The 23,050-nt window shown below is 35.5% G+C and overlaps 2 protein-coding genes across 4 annotated transcripts in view; both read left to right on the top strand.

The window, feature by feature from the left end:
* LOC145673150 (aldehyde dehydrogenase, dimeric NADP-preferring-like) overlaps positions 1–23,050 on the top strand; it is a 283,014-nt gene that overhangs the window by 172,352 nt on the left and 87,612 nt on the right. The window contains exon 1 of one of the 3 annotated variants that reach the window (XM_081742577.1): positions 2,970–3,116. The exons of the other annotated variants lie outside the window; for them this stretch is intronic. The gene's annotated coding sequence lies outside the window, so the exon portion shown is untranslated. Of the gene's footprint in view, positions 1–2,969; positions 3,117–23,050 lie in introns of those variants that run through there. 3 annotated transcript variants of the gene reach the window in all.
* The window catches only part of LOC145673149 (uncharacterized), a 46,941-nt gene continuing 33,196 nt past the window's right edge, over positions 9,306–23,050 (top strand). The window contains exon 1 of the mRNA XM_081742572.1: positions 9,306–12,564. Coding sequence (XP_081598698.1) covers positions 9,536–12,541 — 3,006 coding nt within the window. The 5' untranslated portion in view covers positions 9,306–9,535 and the 3' untranslated portion in view covers positions 12,542–12,564. The remainder of the gene's footprint in view (positions 12,565–23,050) is intronic.

The raw sequence follows: 23,050 nt of genomic DNA, 5'->3' as shown, positions 1-23,050 counted from the left end.
TGAGTTAGGAAGTTTGGTGGGGTTTGGTGGAGCCCCGTGGGTGCACCCCTGAGTGTGTGTTACTATTAGAAGAAGACAAAAGAATAATAGATATAACCAGCTAGACAGTGTATTTTTGTACATATATATAAATAATTTGTTCCACCATAATAAACATTATTAAATTATTTTACTATTGATAACAAATGGCATATTTTTTTTAGCGCCGTATATTTTTATCTATTTTATCGAAAAGTACGCATAAAATTTTCCGTTAAGAATGTCATTTGGTTCAGCTTGATGCTATTTGTCGATTCATGTACATAGAAGTGTCATTCAAGCAATTCAACAACAGATTCTACGGGCAGCATAGTAAGTCGAGTAATTACTATATGATTAGATTTGTATATTATTATTATTATTATTATTATTATGTTATAGTTGGATACAGAGGTAGGGAGACATTTAACAACCTGTTCCTGAATCTGAGAAATTTTAATAACTGGTTCACCCGAACTGGTTGTTAAAATATTAACTGTGTGTAACTAACATTGTATACTTATTTATATATTTATTCTTAATTTGCCTACCACCAAAGTATAATCCGTTTTTTTTTTTCTGACCTCAAATACATTATAATTTGCTCACCACTGATTTACTCTTACTCTTGGGTATCATATTCTTGACTGGAACAAAAAATCGAGACGAGTCGGAAAACATGACAATTCTCATATCATTTTCGAGACGAAAATCGAGACAAAATGAGAAATTTTTCGAGTTTCGTGGAGCAACACTAATTCACCCAAGCCTTACGTCTCAAACACTGTTTCGGTGTTAGTCGATTCATTATTATTACTATTATTATTATTATTATTATTATTATTATTATTATTATTATTATTATTATTATTATTATTATTATTACGAGTATTATTAAGTATTCTGCTTTCAGCACGTCCTGGGACTAATGAGTTTTTTTTCTTTTTTTTTAAAAAAAATTTTAGATTTGGGCCTGGAAATGTTATTTCCACGTTTCTTGATCTTCAACTTCCTCTTTTAAGTCCCAATATTTTCTTCTATTTTTTAAATCATCGATCAATTGTGTTTTTCTTCTTCCTATTCCTCGCTTCCATTCTTTCTTTCCTTCTATGGCGGTATGAAGAAAACAATTTGTTCGCAAGATGTGTCCAATCCAATTGGTATTCCTACGAACGATGCTTGCTTGAAACCTCTTGTCTCCTATCCCTTTTAGAACATTTTTGTTTGTTGCTCTCCCTGTCCATTTCATCTTCTCCATTTTGCTCCAACACCTCATTTCGAAGCTCTCAAAATAGTTCTTCTCTAACTTCTTTATAAAAACTATAAGTTTATAAAGTAACTGTACAAACATAATGAATATAGCCTGGATTTAAATGGAAAATGAATTGTTTGTAGTAACATGCAGAAACTTATGGAAACAACATTTTTCTTTCAGCTGGATTTATAAGGATTCGTTCGAGACGCATATGATAGCTCATATAAGTACATATTTTGAGTGAATTTCGATGTGCATGTATATTTCATAAACTTTGCAGGATATTGCATATTTCAGAATTTTATTGCTGCAAACTAGCATTTATATCACAAGAAAGTAGGCTATATTTAAAATGAACTGAATCACTTTGTTAATGCAGAAATGGAGTTTAGAAAAAGCATTGAGTTTGTTGCCCATAATCCTAGGTAAATTCACTTTCGATTGCTGGTTACTCTGTGTTACACAAACTTTGCTAAGTATTAGGCAAAAACCCCGGATAAAAACAATCTGTGACATTGCAAATATACTTAATGGTGAAAATATTGGATTGGAAGAGGACCTAACACAGGAAGACTTTTTTTTTACATGCACCAGTGACTTCTGCTGAGGTTGTTTTCGATCTATTAAACGTTTCTCACTGATAAACGCAGAGGGTTTACAGAAGAAAACCTTAGGAAGATGTTCATAGTTCATTTCAACAGAAGTAATGAAAATCAGATATTTTTGTGAAAAATTGAAATTTTATTTTCTTAGTGTGTTTTTTAGTGCATATGCTAAGCTTTTTTAATGCATATTTTTTTATATTTTTCGTGCATATTTGCATGCATATCTCGGGGTTTGTTTGTGCATAGAAATCCGGGCTCTAATAATGAAGAATATTTTTATCAACATTTAAAGATGCACAAGTCATTACACAATATAATAACGTAATAAATATGCTTTAAATTTTGTTTTACCGCACCCTTGTGGACCTCTCGTGACGATGAAAGATTCTAATAACTTCTGAATGAAGTTAAGAAAACATAAATGCATAAATTGTAAATTTATAAAACGAAAAGAGAGAAGTTCGAAAAAATCTTTCCGAAAATAATACCAGACAAGACTTCTATAAAATTTATAAAAGGAGACGAGAAAACTTATTTCTTGTCTCGTTTCGTGGACAACACTATTAACACAATCCTACAAATAGATAACACAAGATGTCGGGTTAGACACGAAATGCACTCTTCGTTATAGCTCCAAATTTACGAATTTAGATAAACTTGATGCAGAATTAAATATTTTGGGGACCATTCTCTTATTAGTTTTATGTATGTCTTCAGTTTAAGAAAGTCAATTTGAATAACTTACATTATGCTTAAGGTTATGATGTTTGGGTTCGGACTCAACGACTCTCCCGTTCGCTACGCCACTGGTGTTTATATCATAGTCACACAATATTACCGATTACTACTGTCTCTTTGAATTGTAGTGATGTAAACAATAATATTTGTACTTCTTATTGCACTTAAAATCACGAAATATGAAATAGTTTACTCGTTTTTTTCGTTCCGTAACTCTCAACAGTGGCTAACAAATAATAATGTCTGTTGTAACTGTGCAGCTGAAAATACTACTCGAAGGTCACATTGTTTTCTTATGGGCAAAACACACGAGATAAAGGGAAATGTGTTTAATCATAGCAGTGAACTGATAACCAATGAACCGATGTGAATAATACACATCCTGTATGTCATGTCTGCTAGTCATTCAGTGGCTAGTGCAGTGGCGCAAGCGATATCTTGTGTATGTTGAGCCTTAGAGCTGAAGCATAGTGTGTGTGGAAGTATTTGCTCTCTTTTCTGTAAGTACTTCACGATAATTAAGGCGTGATATAAAACATGGACTATGATTGAACTCAATTTTTATAGCTTCTCGTTTAGTTGTAATTTAGCATTTTTCAGTAATGTGGCTATACGAGATGTGAATTTTCAGCTAGGATGATCACAATTTCAACAGTTGATAGTGAAACACCTTAAAACATTTAACAAGAGTTTATTTAGGAATACATTAATAATTTCACAGTAAAGCAATCCTACAAAATGAAAATGTGAAACAAAACTGTGTTTATTGTATGGTTGGAAATATAATGCAACAGTATTACATAATGAACAAATAATTACGGGTATATTAAAACTAAACTTAATTATGGTGTTTCGTACTGATAACATATGCTGTAAGGTGATAATATTTTGTGTTTTCAAAATTCCGATTAGTCGGGACGTATGGTCGTCTTACTTTCAGCCAGGCCCGTAGCCAGAAACTTGTAAGACAAGGACTGAGATATTTTTTGGGAGAGCTAAGAATTCACCTTACGTTCAGGATAGGATTTACTGTATGTGCCACACGTGTATTTGCACGGAGTGAATATGTAGCTCAAAGTTCATTTTTGGTGAACATCGTGTAACTTTGTACGTTGTCACTACAACTCTTCATATGGTGAATCTTATGTTCCCCTTAATGGTGCTATAATTATGATCGAGTAATGTACTTAAAATCGTGGCTTTAAACATGTGTCCTTTCTAGGGATGGGCGGAAAATGATTGGACGATGCGGGGATTGCCTGAGGAAGAAATTGCTTATGTTTATACATGTCTACCAATAAACAACTGAAAAGTTTCAGAGGGGCTGAAAGTGGTCTCATAGAGGCTTAGCCCACCTGGCCACCCACTGGTCTGCTATCAGCTTAATGTGAATCCGATCCCACTCAGGCTTTCTTCTAGAAAATTTGTCTGAGGCAGGATAATCAAAAAGTGAGGATTGCACTGAGACACTATATTGTGAAGAAGTTTTTATCCCAGTTCTGAATTAGGACCCGGCAACAACGGGTCCTTACAGCTAGTATAATAATAATAATTATATATATATATATATATATATATATATATATATATATATATATATATATATATAAACTCTCACGTCAATGACCTATCTCCCCCCGTTAAAAGCTCCTTCCTGGCTAAGCGGTTAGCGTAGGAGATCCGGGTTCGATTCGCGGTAGGACCTCATGTGGTTCGGATTCCACGTTAATCATTAGGTCCCATCTCATATAGCCTCGCTGCTTGAAAGGGACGTTAAACTCCAAATCAACTCAACTTAACCCCCCTCCCGTTAAATTAGAAATTACGGTACTAAATGTTAGCTCCACGATAATTTCTCCATAGCCCGTTACTTGGTGTGATACTAAGACAATTTAAAATTCTTTCAATATATTGTGTGCCTTTCCTCTCACTCTCTTAGTTTAATCATAAGTTCTTAAAGTGTATACAACGTAGTTACTAACAGTTGGTGGCCATTTTGCAATCGGGGCCCAGGATCACTTATTCTCAATGGAACTCGAGCTCACTGATCGTAATGAGGCTGAGAGTTGCATTCGCTCGGAAATCTGAAATGAAATAAAATCTTTCAGTCTACCGTCCCACGATTATGTCCTTTAGGCTAAGGGATACGGATGGTTAAGGTAGGCGAATGATGATAATGGACGAATCGATGGAATGAGAATGTCGGAGTACCCCAGGAAAACCCATGGATACGATCTTGACCAACACAAACTTACTTGTGCGGGGATCGAACCAGGGACTCCACTCACCAGAGGTAAGCACTCTACCACTGAACCACCATGCTCCCTGTTGCACTCGACCGAATTCGATTCTCTATTAGGGCTGTGCGATATCCGAATTTGGAAGTCGGAAATCGATATCGAGAAAATATCTAAACTTGACCGATATAAGAATACATATCAAACGAAATCGAAAAATATCAAAATATCGAAAAATATCGATACGTTTGATCAGAAAAATGTTTTGATATCGATGTTTCGGTATTTGCAAATATCAATCGATATATTTTTTAAAAATTTCGCACAGCCCTATTTTCTACACTGAGTGAGGCTTGCTCTACCACGATCTTCCACTTATTTTAACGTCAATGGGGCTGCACAATAGAATTGCCAAATTTTTCAGAAATAAAAAAAGGAAGATTTTACGATTTTTAAGAAAGGGTAAAAAGTAAGATATTCAGAACTTACATATGATAAACACGTATATGGTTTCACATATTAACATAGAATAATTATAATTGGAAAATGGGGAGTAACATTAAAATTAATTACTACACATAAAACACAAACAAGTATATTACAATTCTCGGTGGAAGCTAACGTATTTTCGGATCCTTCATTAATCTGTAGGTTCTCGTCTCATTTAGCTTCGGTGCTGGAAGGTACATTGAACTCAAATCCAACCAAGAAAATAGTCTAAATTAGAGAATTTGTTTCTTACCATTTAACTGTATTTCGGTGAAGACTTGGCATCTCTTAACAGTTCCACACACTTTTTTATAAGTACGATGCAGGGCCTATTAAAATTCACAACCACTTGGAGATCTGCTTTCTTTGATATTAGCTTACAGTAGCTTCTGTATCTGATATCAGAATATCGATCGATTGAAACTGTCTTATGATAAATATCAGGGGCGTCATTTGGGGAGGGCAGGGGTCAGTTCCCTCCTCCACAGAGTTTGAGAAACACATGCTTTTTAATAAATTATATACTAACAAATTAATGAAAAATCCGAAAATCTCATGCCGATGTCCCCTGACAATCTGAAATGACACTAGTGTACTATATTGATAGGCTAAAATGCTAAAACCAAGTTATATTTAAACATAAGGTTGGGGTGCAGATTAGATAGGAGATAGGAACACAAACTGTTGCATTTTCTTTCTGAATACTAAGTTACATCGATAGGCAGGGCCGGCCTTAGGCAATTTGCCGCCGTGTGAAATGGCGTCATTGGTAGTCCCCCTTTTTCAAGAAAGAACAAATCTTAAAAGCCATGATTTTAAGTATACGACTGAATCATGAACAACGAAGGGGAAAGATAATAACACTCGCACTCAGAAAGGTCTAAACACTACTACAAATACAATTTCGTTATGTTTTTTTTTTTTTTTTGCTTTAAATAATAATCTATTATGTCAGTGAAAGATAAAACAAACACATTTGCAGAGAAAAATTGTTAATCCTTTTCATATAATTCAATATCGAGCTTCAATCCCAATATATCAGTTTGCAAATCCAGTGCGACTAGCTCTTTTATCTTTCATTTCTTCAATTTCCTTCTGCATCTGTTAATTTAAAAATTAAAAATAAAAAAAAAATAAAAATTGTTTCCACCTTCAATGATAAGGAACTTGTTTGTGACAAAGACAAAACTAGTTTTCATATCAAAAATGTTATAACTAACTAAATGGAACAGGTGTTCGCTGCTGTTCGAGAATTGAGTTCTTGTATTTGACAACAATCAAACAATTCATTCTGGAATTTGTTTGACCACTTGCTTTAGTACTGTCCATGTGATCTTAAACTAACGCGACCTAAACATGATTTGTGATTGTGGTATTCAAATAAAAAGCTAGGTTAGTAAATTGAACTACCATTATCATTAAAATAAAGAAATGTTTGTTTTTAAATATAGTTATAGCGGATTTTGTCGCCCTTCAAAACTAACCGTCCCGTGCAAGTGCACGTGTTGCACATACGGTAGAGCCGCCGCTGTCGATAAGTTAGTATGTGGGAAATCAGTTTCTCTAATTAAACGAGATAAAATAATACTAAAACTTGTAAAATTGTCTAGAACTACCTAGGTATAATTTCATTTATTCATTTTAACAAAAATAGAAGAAATTGTCTTACGGAGAAAATTCTAATGTATGTATAACGTACAACGTATCAGAAAATCCTTAAACTTATGGGGGAAACCTTGTTCCACACTTTTCTGCTCGCGCTTATGTAGTTTTAGCCGTGGACTAAAGTATGATCGAACTGGGACTGTGTGACCAGACTCATGCTCACATGAGCTTGAGTTCCGTTATTGTAACCGAGACCCGAGATCGCGAATTTGGGTATCTCTTGATTGGTGATTTGTACCCTACTATTTCTACTTAAAAAAAAAATCTAATATGTGATTTCTGACAAATAAACCCGTTACTTCTTTTTCTTTGTGTGTTTATGGCAAACTCCTTGTCGGCTAAAATAAGAAAAGAGTGTCTTCACCAAAGATCACAACAACAGAGGCCTGTTCTAATTAGTAACGTTGCAACAAACAAAGTAAAAGACTAAACTTGTTTACAATATAATGTTAAAAATTCCAGAAGTACGTTCAAAGGTCAGTGTACCCAGTTGATTTACTCAGTTTTTTTTTTTTTAAATCCTTGAGAATCAACACTAAATTACGAGTGCAAAATATTGTTTTTGTTTTTGCCTTTGTTCTGCAATAAGGTAATTTTCATTTCATTTATGGAAACATTTCGTTGTGGATTATTTTCTTTGACCACTTGGCAAGTACTAAAATTGTATATAGGTAAACCTACTTAATTAAAGAGCATTCATATACATTTATTTAATAACTAGCAGCGTTCACCCCGCTTCGCTGCGGTCACCCCGGAACGCAATAAACTTTGTTACTTAGATAATTTTTACTTTTTCGCTTTCAAGTGATATGATAAAAACCATAGAAGATTGCAGTAAATGTTAACATTATATCGCCTGTCATTTATGTTAACCCGCCCCGCTTCGCTGCGGTCACCCCGGAACGCAATAAACTTTGTTACTTAGATAATTTTTACTTTTTCGCTTTCAATTGATATGATAAAAACCATAGAAGATTGCATTAATGTTAACATTATAGCGCCTGTCATTTATGTTAACCCGCCGAGTAACACGGTCATGCGGGTTGCATATAAATACGTTTATTTTTATACCTATGATGAACTAACAAAGGATTTGTACGTTATGGACACTTGAATGGTCAATTATCTCAAGACACTGGTAATTAAAAATTAAAGTGATATGATAAAAACCATCTAGGGTCCAAATCCTAATAACCCCCCAAAAATAAAAGAAATTGGTTCAGCCGTATTAGCGTGATGAGCTAACAAAGGATTTGTGCGTTCTCTTTTATATAATAGATAATAATAATAATAATAATAATAATAATAATAATAATAATAATAATAATAATAATAATAATAATAATAATAATAATAATAATAAATCGGTAATCTTATTTATTTATTTACAACGGTTCAATGAACCAACTGGAAATAGTGATTTGCTTCATGACCGAGAGGCTACAGCACGGGCGTCTCTGGCGGGGGGACGAGGGGGACACGTCCCCCCAATATTTTAAAGTATAAAATATTATTCAAATTTTACTCTAATTTAATTCTTTACTAACGATAGAATAACATATAAATAATCTATATATATAAAAGAGAACGCACAAATCCTTTGTTACCTCATCACGCTAATACGGCTGAACCAATTTCTTTTATTTTTGGGGGGTTATTAGGATTTGGACCCTAGATGGTTTTTATCATATCACTTTAATTTTTAATTACCAGTGTCTTGAGATAATTGACCATTCAAGTGTCCATAACGTACAAATCCTTTGTTAGTTCATCATAGGTAAAAATAAACGTATTTATATGCAACCCGCATGACCGTGTCACTCGGCGGGTTAACATAAATGACAGGCGATATAATGTTAACATTTACTGCAATCTACTATGGTTTTTATCATATCACTTGAAAGCGAAAACTTCCGGGGTGACCGCAGCGAAGCGGGGCGGGTTAACATAAATGACAGGCGATATAATGTTAAGATTTACTGCAATCTTCTATGGTTTTTATCATATCACTTGAAAGCGAAAAAGTAAAAATTATCTAAGTAACAAAGTTTATTGCGTTCCGGGGTGACCGCAGCGAAGCGGGGTGAACGCTGCTAGTAAATAATAATATTTTTTATTTGAAATATAATATTCAGGCTGTGAAACGATTATAACAGAGTTCTTGATATACGTACCTCAAGGTACCTGTGAAGGTAAGCAGAAGAGTAAAAATGGAATCGAAGATAATAAACAGGTTGGACTAGGAAGTATAATTTAAATAAATTTATTTGATGCCCAACTCCGCCATTGCCGGTCCCAAGCCCGGATGAGAAAGGAGGAGGGTTAGGCAATAATTCCCTGTAAAACAAGAAGTCTGCAGACCAACAGTCAAAGGTGAGCGTGAGCACCTAAAGAAGGCAACCCCTTCATCACGATAGGATACTACGGGCTGATAACTCGTATGTCCGAAATCGTCAAACATCAAAAGAACAGGGAAACAGAGAGCCGGTCTGAATGATCTGATAACAACAAGGCGAGGATTAGGATATATGAGAATTGGAACCTGGAATGTTCGAGGATTAACAGGAAAAGAACAAGAACTAACAGCAGAAGCAAAGGAGCTGAAAATGAAAATTATAGGTATAACCGAAACCAAAAAGAAAGGACAAGGTATAGAAAACATAGGGAATGGGTATACTTTATTTTACTCAGGAGTATCAAAATTCGAAAGAGCAAGAAGAGGAGTAGGTTGTATAGTACAACAGGACATTATAAACAGAATACAAGACTGGGAGTTTGTGAACGAAAACATAATGACACTCACAATCATACTAGATCAGGAAGAAGATAGACGAGAAAAAATAGTTATAGGGTACGGACCAAGTGAAGATGCTCCAGTAGAACAGAAAGAAGTATTTTGGGACACATTACAACAAACAATAGACAACAGCAACCTATCAACAATAGTAATTGGAGATTTCAATGGAAGAGTTGGGAGAAACTATAAGAACTATAATGGGCTACTAGGGCAATATGGTGAAACAATACAAAACGACAACGGAACAAGAATCCTCGAGTTTTGCGTCGAAAACAACCTCGTAATAACCAATACAAAATTTAAACACAAAAATATCCATCTGTATACAAGAGAAGAACCATCAAAGAAAGAGAAGTCTATAATAGATTACATATTAGTGCCTAGAGAAAACTGGAAAGAAATCAAGGATGTAAGAGTCATGAGAGGACCAGAAATAGGGAGCGATCATTATCTTTTAGCAATGGAATTAATAGTTACTAGAGAAGAAGCAAGAAAACCAGCCATTAGAAAAAGGAAAGTTACAGAGAAAATAAAGATTAAGAAATTGTCAGAAGAAGAATCTAGAAGAGCATACACACAAGAAACAGAAGAAGTATTCGAAAGGTTGCTACAAGAAGAAGAAATAGAGGACGTAGAAGAACTTTGGGAGAAATTTAAAACAACAATCATAAAGAAGGCAGTGCAGGTATGCGGGAAATCCAAAATTGGGGGTTCGCAAATTAAAAGAACAGCATGGTGGAATGAGGAAATTCAAAGGGAAGTCAGAGAGAAGAAGAAAAGATGGAAAAACTATCTATCAACGAAAACGGATAGCGACTATGAGAGATACAAAGAACAGAGAAAAAAGGTAAAGGATCTAGTAATAAAAAGTAAAAAGGAAGCTTGGGAAGACTTCGGGAAAAGGTTACAGGAGAATTATCAAGGAAACGTAAAGTTATTCTATGGTACACTGAAATCAATGAGAAAAGAACAAAAAGAGCCAATAATTAAAAGAATATATGATAAAGAAGGGAAAGTATTGGTCAAGGAAGATGAGATAATAAAAAGATGGGGAGAATACTTCGAAGAAACACTGAAAGAGAAGGAGGAACCAATACAAGAGAGAAATAGGAGAGTCGAAAATATAAGGCAAAAGTTAAGGAAATATGCTCATAGAGGAACCGAAAAACAGTCACAAGAAGACGACAGACACAAAGCAGAAGAGACGGAAAATAACATCCAACAGGAAGAATTGGAAAGGGCAATAAAGAAAATGAAAGCCGGAAGAGCATCAGGACATGATGGAATTGCTCCAGAAATGATAAAGCATCTAGGTACGTTTGGAAGAAAAATGCTGGTAAAGCTATTTAACTTGATTTGGAAGAAGGAACAAGTACCCAGTGATTGGGAAATCGCAGTGATAGTACCCATTTATAAGAAAGGAGACAACAAAGACTGCAATAACTATAGAGGGATTTCGCTCCTGAGTACAGTAGCTAAAATCTTTGCAAGGATTCTTGATGAGAAACTAAGGAAGGAAATCGAACCGCAATTGGAAGATTCTCAAAGTGGATTTAGACCAAACAGAAGCACACAAGATCAAATATTTTCGCTGAGACAAATCATAGAAAAAGGAATAAATCAAAATAAAGAAATCCATCTTTGCTTCATAGATCTAACGAAAGCATTTGATACCGTCAGAAGAGAAGAAATATGGAAAAGCCTCCAAAACAGGAATGTAAATAGTAAGTTAGCAAATGTAATTCAGAGTTATTATAGACAAACAAGGAACTACGTAAGGACATGTAATGAAACATCAAAAGAATTTTACACTACATCAGGAGTAAGACAAGGCTGTGTACTCAGCCCTATTTTGTTCAACCTTGTACTAGACGACGTTATGAAGGAATGCCGCAAGAACAACAAATGGTATGAAGTAGGTTTCTGGAAAATGAAACCAATAAAAATCGCAGAATTAGCATTTGCAGATGATGTAGTCCTAATAGCCAAATCAGAAGATAATTTGAATTTTAACTTAAAGTTGTGGGACGAGCACTTGAAAAAAAGAAATTTAAAAATAAACATAGGCAAAACAAAATCGATGATAATTTCTAAAGAAGACAAAAAGCACCACATCAAAATCAGAAATGAAACAATAGAACAAGTGGATAATTTCAAATACCTAGGAACCTGGATAAATAAAGAAGGAAAACTAGACACAGAAATCTCTAACAGAGTAGCAGCTGCAGGAAGATGTTTTAATGGGTTAAAGACACAGCTCCTGAACAGAAAGGAAGTAACAAAAAGAACAAAAACAACAGTATTCAAAACGATATATAAGCCAATATTAACTTATTCTTGTGAGTCTTGGACCTTGAGTAGAAACCAACAAAAGAAACTACAAGCAACGGAAATGAGATTTCTACGAAAAATAGAGGGTAAAACCAGAAGAGACAAGATAAGGAAGGTAAAAATAAGAGAAATGCTTAAAATAGCTCCATTGGAAGATGAAATACAGAAGATAAAGTTGAGATGGTTTGGTCATTTAACAAGAATGGATGAAAAGAGAATAGTGAAACAAGTATACGAGGCAAAAGTTATAGGAAAGAAACCAAAAGGAAGACCTAGGAAAACATGGCTGGAAGATATTCGAGAAATCGCAAAGAACAAGAAGGTTCCATGGAAGACGGTGCAGACAACAGCACGAAATAGAGACGATTGGAAAGCTCTCTGGAAACCCCTCTACACTGGAAGGTAGAAGAGGACGGCTTAAGTAAGTAAGTAAGTAAGTATTTGATGCCCCCCTCCCAAATTTTACATGCCAGAGACGCCAGTGAGCTACACCACGAGGTTTCTGTATGGGCGGACGTGGATTTGATTCCTGATTTTTCTCGGATCAAATCCAGGCCTCAAACACTAGCGTTGCTTCTAATAATCCCAGTTCAAACGGCTTTTACCTCAAAATATCCTCAGTACTGTGAAAGAATATTAAACTCTAAATTAACCAAATAGTGATTTATTTCACAACTACAGGAAGTGGATGTTGTTCTTCGCCTGACAAGAAATTAGATTTTTTTTTTTTTTTTTTTTTTGAAAGTTTGTGTAGTTTTGCTCACGAGGCGAGAAACTTCTCTTTCATCTCACAAACAAGACAAAAAGTACCTTTTCAGAATGCAAGATGAAACTAGAAATATGACAGTTCTTGTCTCATTTTCGAGATGAGAAGAGAAATTTCACAAATCTCGTGAGTAACAGTGGTTCACTAAAGTGTTAGGTCTTAAAGACTGTTTTAGTGTTACATTACCCATAGTATAAAAACTATAAATTGATAAAGTGGCTATAGAAACACAATGAAGAGCATTTATCAAAGTTTAAAAATACGAAATTCATTGAACAATATAGGGTAGGTATACACCCCTGCATTGATCAAGTATAACATTCTAGTTTATGGTTTTATTTGTTTCGACTATTCCGGGCTTAAGTTATAAGTAAAAAGACGTTAAAAACAAGTAATAAAGAAATTAGGTCTACCTATTTGATAAAAATAAGAAATGATATAAAATACAGTGAACTGATCAGCACGGGACTGCAAATCTACTTTTGGGGCACCCTGTATATTCCAATAATAAATACGGGTTTAAATGTTGTTACATCACACTTTTGGGGATCTTTCGTGAGGTGAAGGATTCTGATAAGTTCTAAATGAAAACAAGAAAAATTGAAGCATAAATTTGCAAAATAAGACGAGGACATGTTTTCGAGAATCCAGAAGAGACAATACTTTCATAAAATTTACGATAACCAGACGAGAAAGTTTTACTCTCGTCTGGCTGGCAACACTAAATATTTGTTTTATACAGTACAACTGTCTATCATCTGACTATCATAATCATCATCATCATCCTCATAGATATCCGTTTATCACTCCTGAAGAGAACGAAAGGGCATCTAGCCTTATGACTACTTTTTCCATTAATTTTTGTTTGATTTATTTTATGTGAAAGGGGTCAAAACTTCGACTTTCTTGGTCATAGTGTCTAATAAACATTCACTCTCTCCAAGTTTTCTTCTGTCTTTTTGTTGGCTTACACAGATCAATTATTTAGGGTAAAGGTTGGTAATATCGTGATATAAGTAATTTTATATGATATCAGCATCTATCACGATATAACCGTTTGTGGAGCTGAAAGGTTTAAACGTCCCTATGTTTACACGTACCTTCTAGAGAACAAGGAACACGCACGGTTAGATCATTTCAGATGCTAATATCACGAAATTACTTATATCTCGAAATTACTAATATCACGAATATCACTTATATCACGAAATTACCATCTTTTATCCTAGCTATAGAAGCCAGTTCATGCAAGAAAATTTAGGGCGATTTTCTATTTAATATGTATTTTCCGCTCCTCCACGTACAGGCTTTGAGATCTTAAGTATTTTTTTCACTTTCAAGGCATATTTTTTTAAACTGTGATCTGAGGTACACCGCACTTTACGTTTTTAGCGAAATATTAAAATAAAATGTTCAGAGGATCGTTGACATATGCCATTTGGAGGAGGTATGCCAGATTTTAAAACTGATTGCAATACCAATCATTTATTTATTTATTTATTTATTTATTATTTGGATCCGGAAAAGCGTGGTGCACAGTTTTTTTATTATTATTATTAAATATGGAAGCGTTAACATTTTCGTCACACGTCTACATCATTAAAAAAAATTATCGTTAAAAGTGTATAACATATATTATTTTTTGCTTAACGCCCAACGATTATCCTCCGAGGTTGAAGAAAATGGTGATAATGATTATGAACAAAGTAATGGTGTGAAGAAAGTGAGATGAAACGGAAGAAGCCCGAGAAGACTCACGGCCACGGTATTTGCCCACCACCAATCCTACTTGGCACGAGCTGCGATCGAACCAGGTACCCCATGGATCATGCACCTATACGACTTTTTATTTTATTATTATTATTTTAAACTCACACTAACCGCAACACTTATCTTCATGGTTATCTTTTCACAATTCTGTGTAATCCAACACGACAGGAACGCGAACAAAGAAAACTCCTCCAAGCACCTGGACCCCCAGTGGGTTGCGCCTTATTATCCGAAACCGAAGACCCGAGATACTTCAGCCGTTACCAAAGGCACTGAGCCACCAACTATAACCATTATTAGTGGACAAATATTCTCTAATAAGCATAATACGAAACCAATCACTCGAGGAGGTGTTGTCCCTCCCCCCCTTTTACCACGGGATTTGCGACATCGTTATCGCCGCCACTAGAAAAAAAACGATATTATCATCGTTATCTACCTGAAGGAAATCCTAAGCGTATGGCTATTTGAGAATGCGTTACCCCCCACAGGGAACGCGATCAAAGTGGCTACTCGGTAATTTTACTTTTACCAGAGTTATAAATCATACTGTGAGCCAGTCAGGGTTTTCGGGTCTTTTTTGCCAGGTCCAGGTCTATACTAGCAGAGTTCCAATACTTTGCACAAAGCAATTTCCAAGCAGTTGTTTCTTTCTAAAATCCCCTTGTCTGGCAACACGTCCTTCCTTTTTGTCCTTCCTTTAGACATCTTTTAAACATCTTTTAAACAACATCTATTGTTCCGAAACGCACCAAATACGCTCGAGCTGACGTTTTTTCCGCGTTTTTACTGCTTTCGCGTTTGTGATTAGCCAAATACATGGTCAGCGTATTCCAAGGGTCCGCATAAGCAATAAATACGCTTAGAAAACGCTACCAAATAGCCGGGTACTAAGTCTGTTTGTTACCGAGCACAGTTATCTCTTTCGATCTTAGAAGTTGTCATGTGCTTGGAAACCAAAGCCCACTCGTGGTCTGACTACTGATAACACAAGTCCAAAGGCCATTTAATATGCAGTATACTCATGGGGTCTTTATATTGTCACCTCCGTGTACAAAAATAAACATGATAACAAATCTATGAAATATACTAAAGTCATGTGAGGAATCTTAAATGCGCTTAATCGTTCATCACTTGTCTTCAGGCCTCTTTGTTGGATTCCGTTAAAAACTCGTATATTCCTTCCTCGCTGCTACTTGGAATTAAGAGGCGCTATCACTGCAAAATTAAAATACCGCTAATTTTACAGTAATTATGTCATATCTTCAAATAGATAAAAGGTAATCGAAATGTGGAACAAGAACGCCCTAGATAATATTATTTTACATGAGATACCGTCACGACTCACTAATCTGCTTTCGATTTCCAGCCATTTAGAATATCGGTATTTATTTTCGCGTTTCTAAATGGCTGCACGTAAAGCTACTAGGTGACTCATGATAACGGTACATCATGCAAAATAATATTGTCTAGGGCACTCTTGTTGCAAATTTCCGATTACCTTTTACCTATTTGAAGGTATCACATAATTACTGTAAAATTAGTGGTAGCCTATTTTAATTTCTCAGTGATAAGGCCTCTTAAGATTTTTTTTTCCGAAGGAAGGCAAAGGATCGACTCATAAAGCAAGTTGCGAATATACACACCTTGGCGCAGATAATACGAGCTTCATGTAACACAATTATTATTCACGCACAAGGCATTACTTTATTAACTACAGTAAACATTAAATATTGGGTAAATGAGTGAGTAAGCAAATCTAATACGTTTTGGCATCATCGAAGAATCGAACCCTTTTCGAAAATCCAGGGGGAAAATTGAACGCGATGTGGGCACCCATGAGGATGAGGGCTCCCCGCTCAACTGATCTAGGGACGCCACTGCATGTAACAAAACCGCTATATATAAAGGGGTCAAAGTAAGGGCATTACAGAACAAGTTATTTAGTGACGTCAACTAATACGTTAAGTCAGTTTTTCACCTTGAATGTCAATGTGTTTGAAGAGATTGTGTGCGAATGTTGCATAACCTTCAATGAGAGATTTTACAATATGTTATTAAAGCATATGAGAACAGTCACGCATAGGTATAAGAACTAAGGTAAAAATCTAATTATAAAGATGATGTATTTTTTTTTTTTATTATGGAGTGCGACCTCCATAACTCGAATCGGAAGGGAATAGATAAAAATTCGAGTTATCGAATGTTTCGAGAAATCAAGGTACAAGTTTTCAAGGTGGCCACAACAAAAATTCGAGATACTTAGGTTCTGCGTTCCTCATGAAACGTGGATATGTAACCTCTATAACTCAGAGTTTTATTCATTCAACCTCTATAAGTCGAAATTTTATTCATTCAACCTCTATAAGTCGAAGTTTTATTCATTCAACCTCTATAACTCGAAGTTTTATTCATTCAACCTCTATAAGTCGAAGTTTTATTCATTCAACCTTTATAACTCGAAGTTTTATTCATTCAACCTCTATAACTCAAAGTTTTATTCATTCAACCTCTATAAGTCGAAGCTTTATTCATTCAACCTCTATAACACGAAGTTTTATTCATTCAACCTCTATAACTCGAAGTTTTATTCATTCAACCTCTATAAGTCGAAGTTTTATTCATTCAACCTTTATAACTCGAAGTTTTATTCATTCAACCTCTATAACTCAAAGTTTTATTCATTCAACCTCTATAACTCGAAGTTTTATTCATTCAACCTCTAATGAAAGTTCCCAATGCCTTTTAAGTCCAAATGCATCCCCCATTTGCATGGAGGTGGGTTAGGGGTGGGAAATGGGTGACATGTAAAAATAATAAAAAGAACGACCGATATTAGTGAGTATTCTATAGTTTTAGGGGTTGCGAAGATGAATAGTGACGTTCCAGATGCCGTTAAAGTTCAAATTTATCCCCCATATTTATGGGGGTGCGGAGTAGTGTTGGAAAGTGGGTAACATGTAAAAATAATCAAAAATGAGCAATATTAGTGTTTAATCCATAATTTTGGGGGTCCCTGAAGTGATACACCCGATGTCGTTTAAATCAAAGTTCAGCCTCAATCGTCATAGGGGGGGGGGGGTCAGATGAGTTGAGGGATGGGTGGAAGGCTGACATAACGGACTTTTATGATTACACTTTCATTGAATGCATATCCTAAGGGGAGAAAGAGGGTTCAAAACCTATGAGCATAATCAGGTACAAGGACGTACGCAGGAATTTATTTCGGGAGGTGTCTAAAGCGTTTTGGGGGTTCCAAACACAATTCGAGATTAAATTATATGAAAATTTCTAAAATTGCCTCTAAAAGTAGACTCCATTTACAAAAAAGTCTTGATTTCGTTGTATCCGGACCCTCAGGACCCATCCCCTGCGTACACCCCTGATCAGGTAGTGATCAAGAAACAACATTGAATACCCTAGTTGAATTTTTGAAATAGGTATGGAATTTCGATTTATTATGTTAAAAATTTGAATCTTCAGAACCAATTCTCATTAATCGAGTCATTCACTAAGTGACAATGTTTTTCAATTAATTGCCAGCTTTAACACATTACAAGCTTACGACACTTTTCTCTGGTTCTTCCGTTTGGTTTTCAGACAAAATTTAAGAACGTAGTTTGAGCAGGATATGTAAGCTTACAAAAGTTAAAAATAAATCTATGTAAAGGAAGTAATAGCAGTAAAATATCTGTACAGTACAAGTATCTCCGGTACCATCGCATGACGATGATTTGTGTTGCTGGCAAACAAAAACGAATCCAATGGTCAAGGTTAGTCAGGGTCAAACAGATAACCCTCAAACAAACGTCCTTTCTTCTGTCTCAAACATTACGTAACTCGATTTTTCATTTCAGTTTCTTATGGAGCATTGACTTCACCTTTTGCAGAGTGTTTTCACAACTAAATTGTGTAACGAACTTCGGGATGTCGTTTGTAAGATGAAAGAGAAATAAAGTGTTTTTGTAATTATAGGCTGAACTTCCAAAACAAAGAATTTTATTGCCATGAGCTGCTATAATAGCGGGAAAGTAAACATTTAAGATATCTTAAAACTCCTGTTAAATTTCTGTATTGGGTTATTCGAGTAACACCACCTCTGGTCTACTGGCTAGCGCACGAGCTTCTGTATACAGTATGTAGTCTCGGACTTTATTCCTGGTGGGAGAGTATCGAACGCATTACGATGATTCGGTTTCCTCCTGAAAACTGTAGCTCCATAGCCTCGGTGCTGAAATGGGACCATACACATCAACAAAGAAACGAACTAATATTTGAGCAAATTTAGGCCAAAAACTATGTTTAAATCCGTTGAATTTTTGGCCACTTAGCTTTTTAAACATGCGAGCAAATGAATTGATGCATTTAATATGTTTTAGTTCCTATTGATCACGAACCTCCAAATCTACTCATTTTTCCTCATTACCTATCAAAACTAACTTGATCTCTATGATTGTTATGACTGAGGAGGCCATGGATAAACGTTAGCGATCTTTGCAATCGGAGAGTTTTCGGTTTGAGTTCCGCGAGCGTCTATTATAACAATTTGTTTTCTTCAATTGTGTTAGGTTGGCTGAATGGTTGAGAGTTTAACTTTCCTCTAAACACGGGTACTCCAACAGGAATCTAATCTGCGATCACGCGTGCAGAAAAATAATCTCACCAGATAAATGTTGGGGCCTGACCGATTCCTTTCCATGTTTCCTTATGATTTTCACTTTAAGATGTATGTAGAAATGGACATTGTTAGAAAACATCGTGTGACAGAAGTTATCTCATATAACAAAAATAGGTCTACGTAAAATCATTGTTTTTTTCTATAAAGTCTACCAATTATGTATCGAAATGATTATGCTGTCATTGAAGGTGTTCTCGTAGTAAGCAGAAGGAAGAAGACCGCGAAATAGACACCTAAAAACTAACGAAAAATACACTTTCTCTTTCTTTCCTTGAAACAAAATATAAATAAACATAACAATACATGATAAACGATCTTGAACTTACGGTCTTCTCCTGTTTGGTAACCCATCGTCCATAAATTAAGGAAGATTTTTTTTTTCAGTGTTCATCAGTCGCTAATGACAAAAGAAGGAAATCACAAGCGTCTTGTCTTATTATACAAGATATTTGAAAGACTTTCACATCGGGAAGGTCAAGGAACAGTACATTACATTAGTAATTTTTCATTGTTTTGACAAGGATTTCTAATCAAATTTGCTTTCGTTCTGTTTAAACTCCAAAGATGCCATCGTGCTTTTTCGAAGAACATTCTTTTAATGTGTCTGAAAAATGGCTAGTTGGGTAACGTTCTTTGCCTCAGGTGAGGAAGATCTTAATTCCATTCCCGAGCCCCTCTGGAGCTCTTTCGTGCCTAAGCGGTTAGCGTATGCGCCTTTGGCGTGGGAGACCCGGGTTCGATTCCCGGCGGGAGCTCATGTGGTTCGGATTCGACGTTAATCGATAGGTCCCGTCCCATATAGCCTCACTGCTGAAAGGGACGTTAAAATCAAAATCAGCTTAACTCCCGAGCCCCTCTATGGTTAGTATATGCACCATCGGCTCGGTAAATCGTATTCGGCTCCCAGTGGGGTTCCATATGTTTCGGATTCAGTGTTAAGCTGTAGATCCACACCTTGTATAGTCTTATGCTGATAGGGACCCTTAAACTTCAACTAACCAATCACCTAACTCGATTCGCCATGAGGGGGCGTGGTGGCTCAGTGATAGAGCGTTCACCACCGGTGCTTGGGGTCCCTGGTTCGATCCCAGCTCGCACCGTGTGGATTTTGTGGTGGACAAACACCGTGCTCGTGGGTTTTCTCGAGGTTCTCCCGTTTCCTCCCATTTTCTTCATTCCACCATTTCACTCATCTCTTATCATCACCGTCTCCTTTAGCCTAACCGGCATAACCGTGGGACGTAAAACTTAAAGATTTCATTTCATTTTTCGATTCGCCATGAGAGTACTATTTGATTGATTTAACATCCCTTTTCAGAAATAGGGCTTTGAGAGGGATACGTATCGCTTGGCTTTTCGCCTAGTTCATCCTCGTTTTCTTTTAATTTAGTGAATATTTGTACACAATGAAGAAGATCAAAAATGTAGAAAGTAAGCGAGGTAATATTTGGAAATTAGGAATGGCCAAAACTTTCCGGAATCCGGAATCCGGATTCTGGAATAATTTATTTTCCGGAATCGGAAATTCCACTTCCCGGATTTCAGAAAAATTCTGAAATCCGGATTTTTCTGAATTCCGGAATTTTTGTGCATTTCGGAATTTTTCTGCATTCCGAAATTTTTCTGAATTCCGGATTTTTCCCCAAATCCGGATTTTTTTCTGAATTAAGATGTTAAAGAATTTCTGTGCTGACACACATATATATTTATATCTAGGCCTACTACAGCTCCTGTGAAGGTTTGAACACAAGATACAACGCTATGCTCCAAATTTGAATGATATTTTAGACTAACTCGAAGAATTACCCTATATAAGCTCATAAAGTATTAAATTTGATTTTCATGTATATTTCTATTTCAAGAGTGTTCACTAAAATATCCAACATTGTATTTGGGAGAGGGGCCAAACCTGAGGACCTTCGTCTTTTTACTACATCATTGATCTATATCAAACATACCAATAACGAAACTAATACGTGATACCGTGCGATTTTGTTAAATACATGTTTTACTGTACTGGATGAACAAGTATAAAATCAAAGTCCATTTCTAAAATTTCAATACATTCTTTTTATGCCAGCAATCTTGGGATGAAGAAACTACATTTTTGTGGGATGCTTTTTGAGGCATATTTCACCACCAACTGTCGATTTGCTCTGTTTATATATAATAAGTTTAATCTTCCTTTCCTGCACTACGACAATATGAGACGTGGTTCATAACCCAACCGGGAATTGAACCCGAGTGTCTCGCAAGAAAAGAGGGAAGCTAAAGACTTATCCATGAGTGCTATAATATCCCTCATTTCGTGATCAGGTCCAATACCAGCAGAAAGTTAGGCGAACAAGATAAAGGTTCAGGAGGGGCATGGGAAACACATAATCTTTTTTTTTTTTTTTTTCGATCTGGTAGATAAGAGTTCTATTTAGTCTCGCATTCAAAATATGGGATTGGTAAAGTTTAGCCACGTGGAGGAAATCCGCTTGATTTTCATGTGTTGCTGTTTTGTTTCAAAGTTAATTGTTTGTTTTTCCTTTTTCTTTATTAAAGCAAAGCGCACATGAATTTTGTAGCAAGGTCATATTTGCAGAAAACAGAAGTCTTGTGTGATCCTTGAAAGTAATTTCCAGCTAATTGCCTTTGTCTCTAACACCGTGTTTCTTTCGAAGTATAGTTACACATCTTCATAAAAAGTGCTTCAGAGGGAATAAACACTTGTTTCGGCAAAGAAATAAAAGGTATTCAGAAAACAATGTTAGTTTCTTCCCGTTGGTCTAAAGTACGAATGGCCAATTCCGGAATATTTACTTTCAGAGTCCGAAAAGTAAAATCGGAAAATATCCTGATTTCGGAAAAATCCGGAATTCGGAAAAAACGAAATTTTAAAAAGTCCGATTTCGTAAAAATCCGGAATTTTTCCGACAGAATTTTTCCGAAATCCGGATTTTTTTCGAAATCCGGAAAGTGAAATTTCTGCATGCTGCTGCTAATAATAATAATAATAATAATAATAATAATAATAATAATAATAATAATAATAATAATAATAATAATAAAATGCGGAACCGTAAATATTTAATTTATATCATATCCGTTTCTCACCAAACACGGTCGTTGGAAAGAGTGGGCAAAGTAAACCAAAACTTAAGGATAATAATTGTTAATGTCCTTGTGTTGCCTGTTCTACAACATAATGGTCACCTTAATTTTTATATTAATTTGCAACATGATTTTTTAAAATTTTGTACCGGGTGTATCAAAAGTTCAGAGCCATATGGAAACTCAGTTATCATAATTGATACGAAAAAATTGAAAAAAATTAAACTTATTAGAAATATGTTGTTTTCAATCTAAAATGGTGGATTTTTCTAATCGCACTACCCATATTGTTAGGTGGCCTATGTTACAAAAAAAAGTAACATTTCCGGTTCATGAATGTGTTCAAACGGAACGGAACGGGATGCAAAAATTGACGCATGGACGTGAACTAGTGTGAGGAAGCTAGAACACTTCAAATCCGTTTTCCAATAAAGCTATATTGTTGGTATTTTGAGGGCCCAATGGAACAGCCTGCTGAACGATTCCTCCCTGTTTCGCCTTTTCCTGTTTCGCCTTACATCCTTAAGCCATATTAGAAAACATGTTGATAAGCATCTTATCTTAAGGCGAAATAGGAATTCCTGTTTCGCCTTAATGTATGA

Source organism: Thermobia domestica, chromosome 16 (genome assembly GCF_964235325.1).
Source record: "Thermobia domestica chromosome 16, izTheDome1.hap1.1, whole genome shotgun sequence".
NCBI classification, from domain to species: domain Eukaryota; kingdom Metazoa; phylum Arthropoda; class Insecta; order Zygentoma; family Lepismatidae; genus Thermobia; species Thermobia domestica.
Note: the sequence above shows the minus strand (reverse complement) of the source record. Positions and strands in the feature narration are given on the sequence as shown.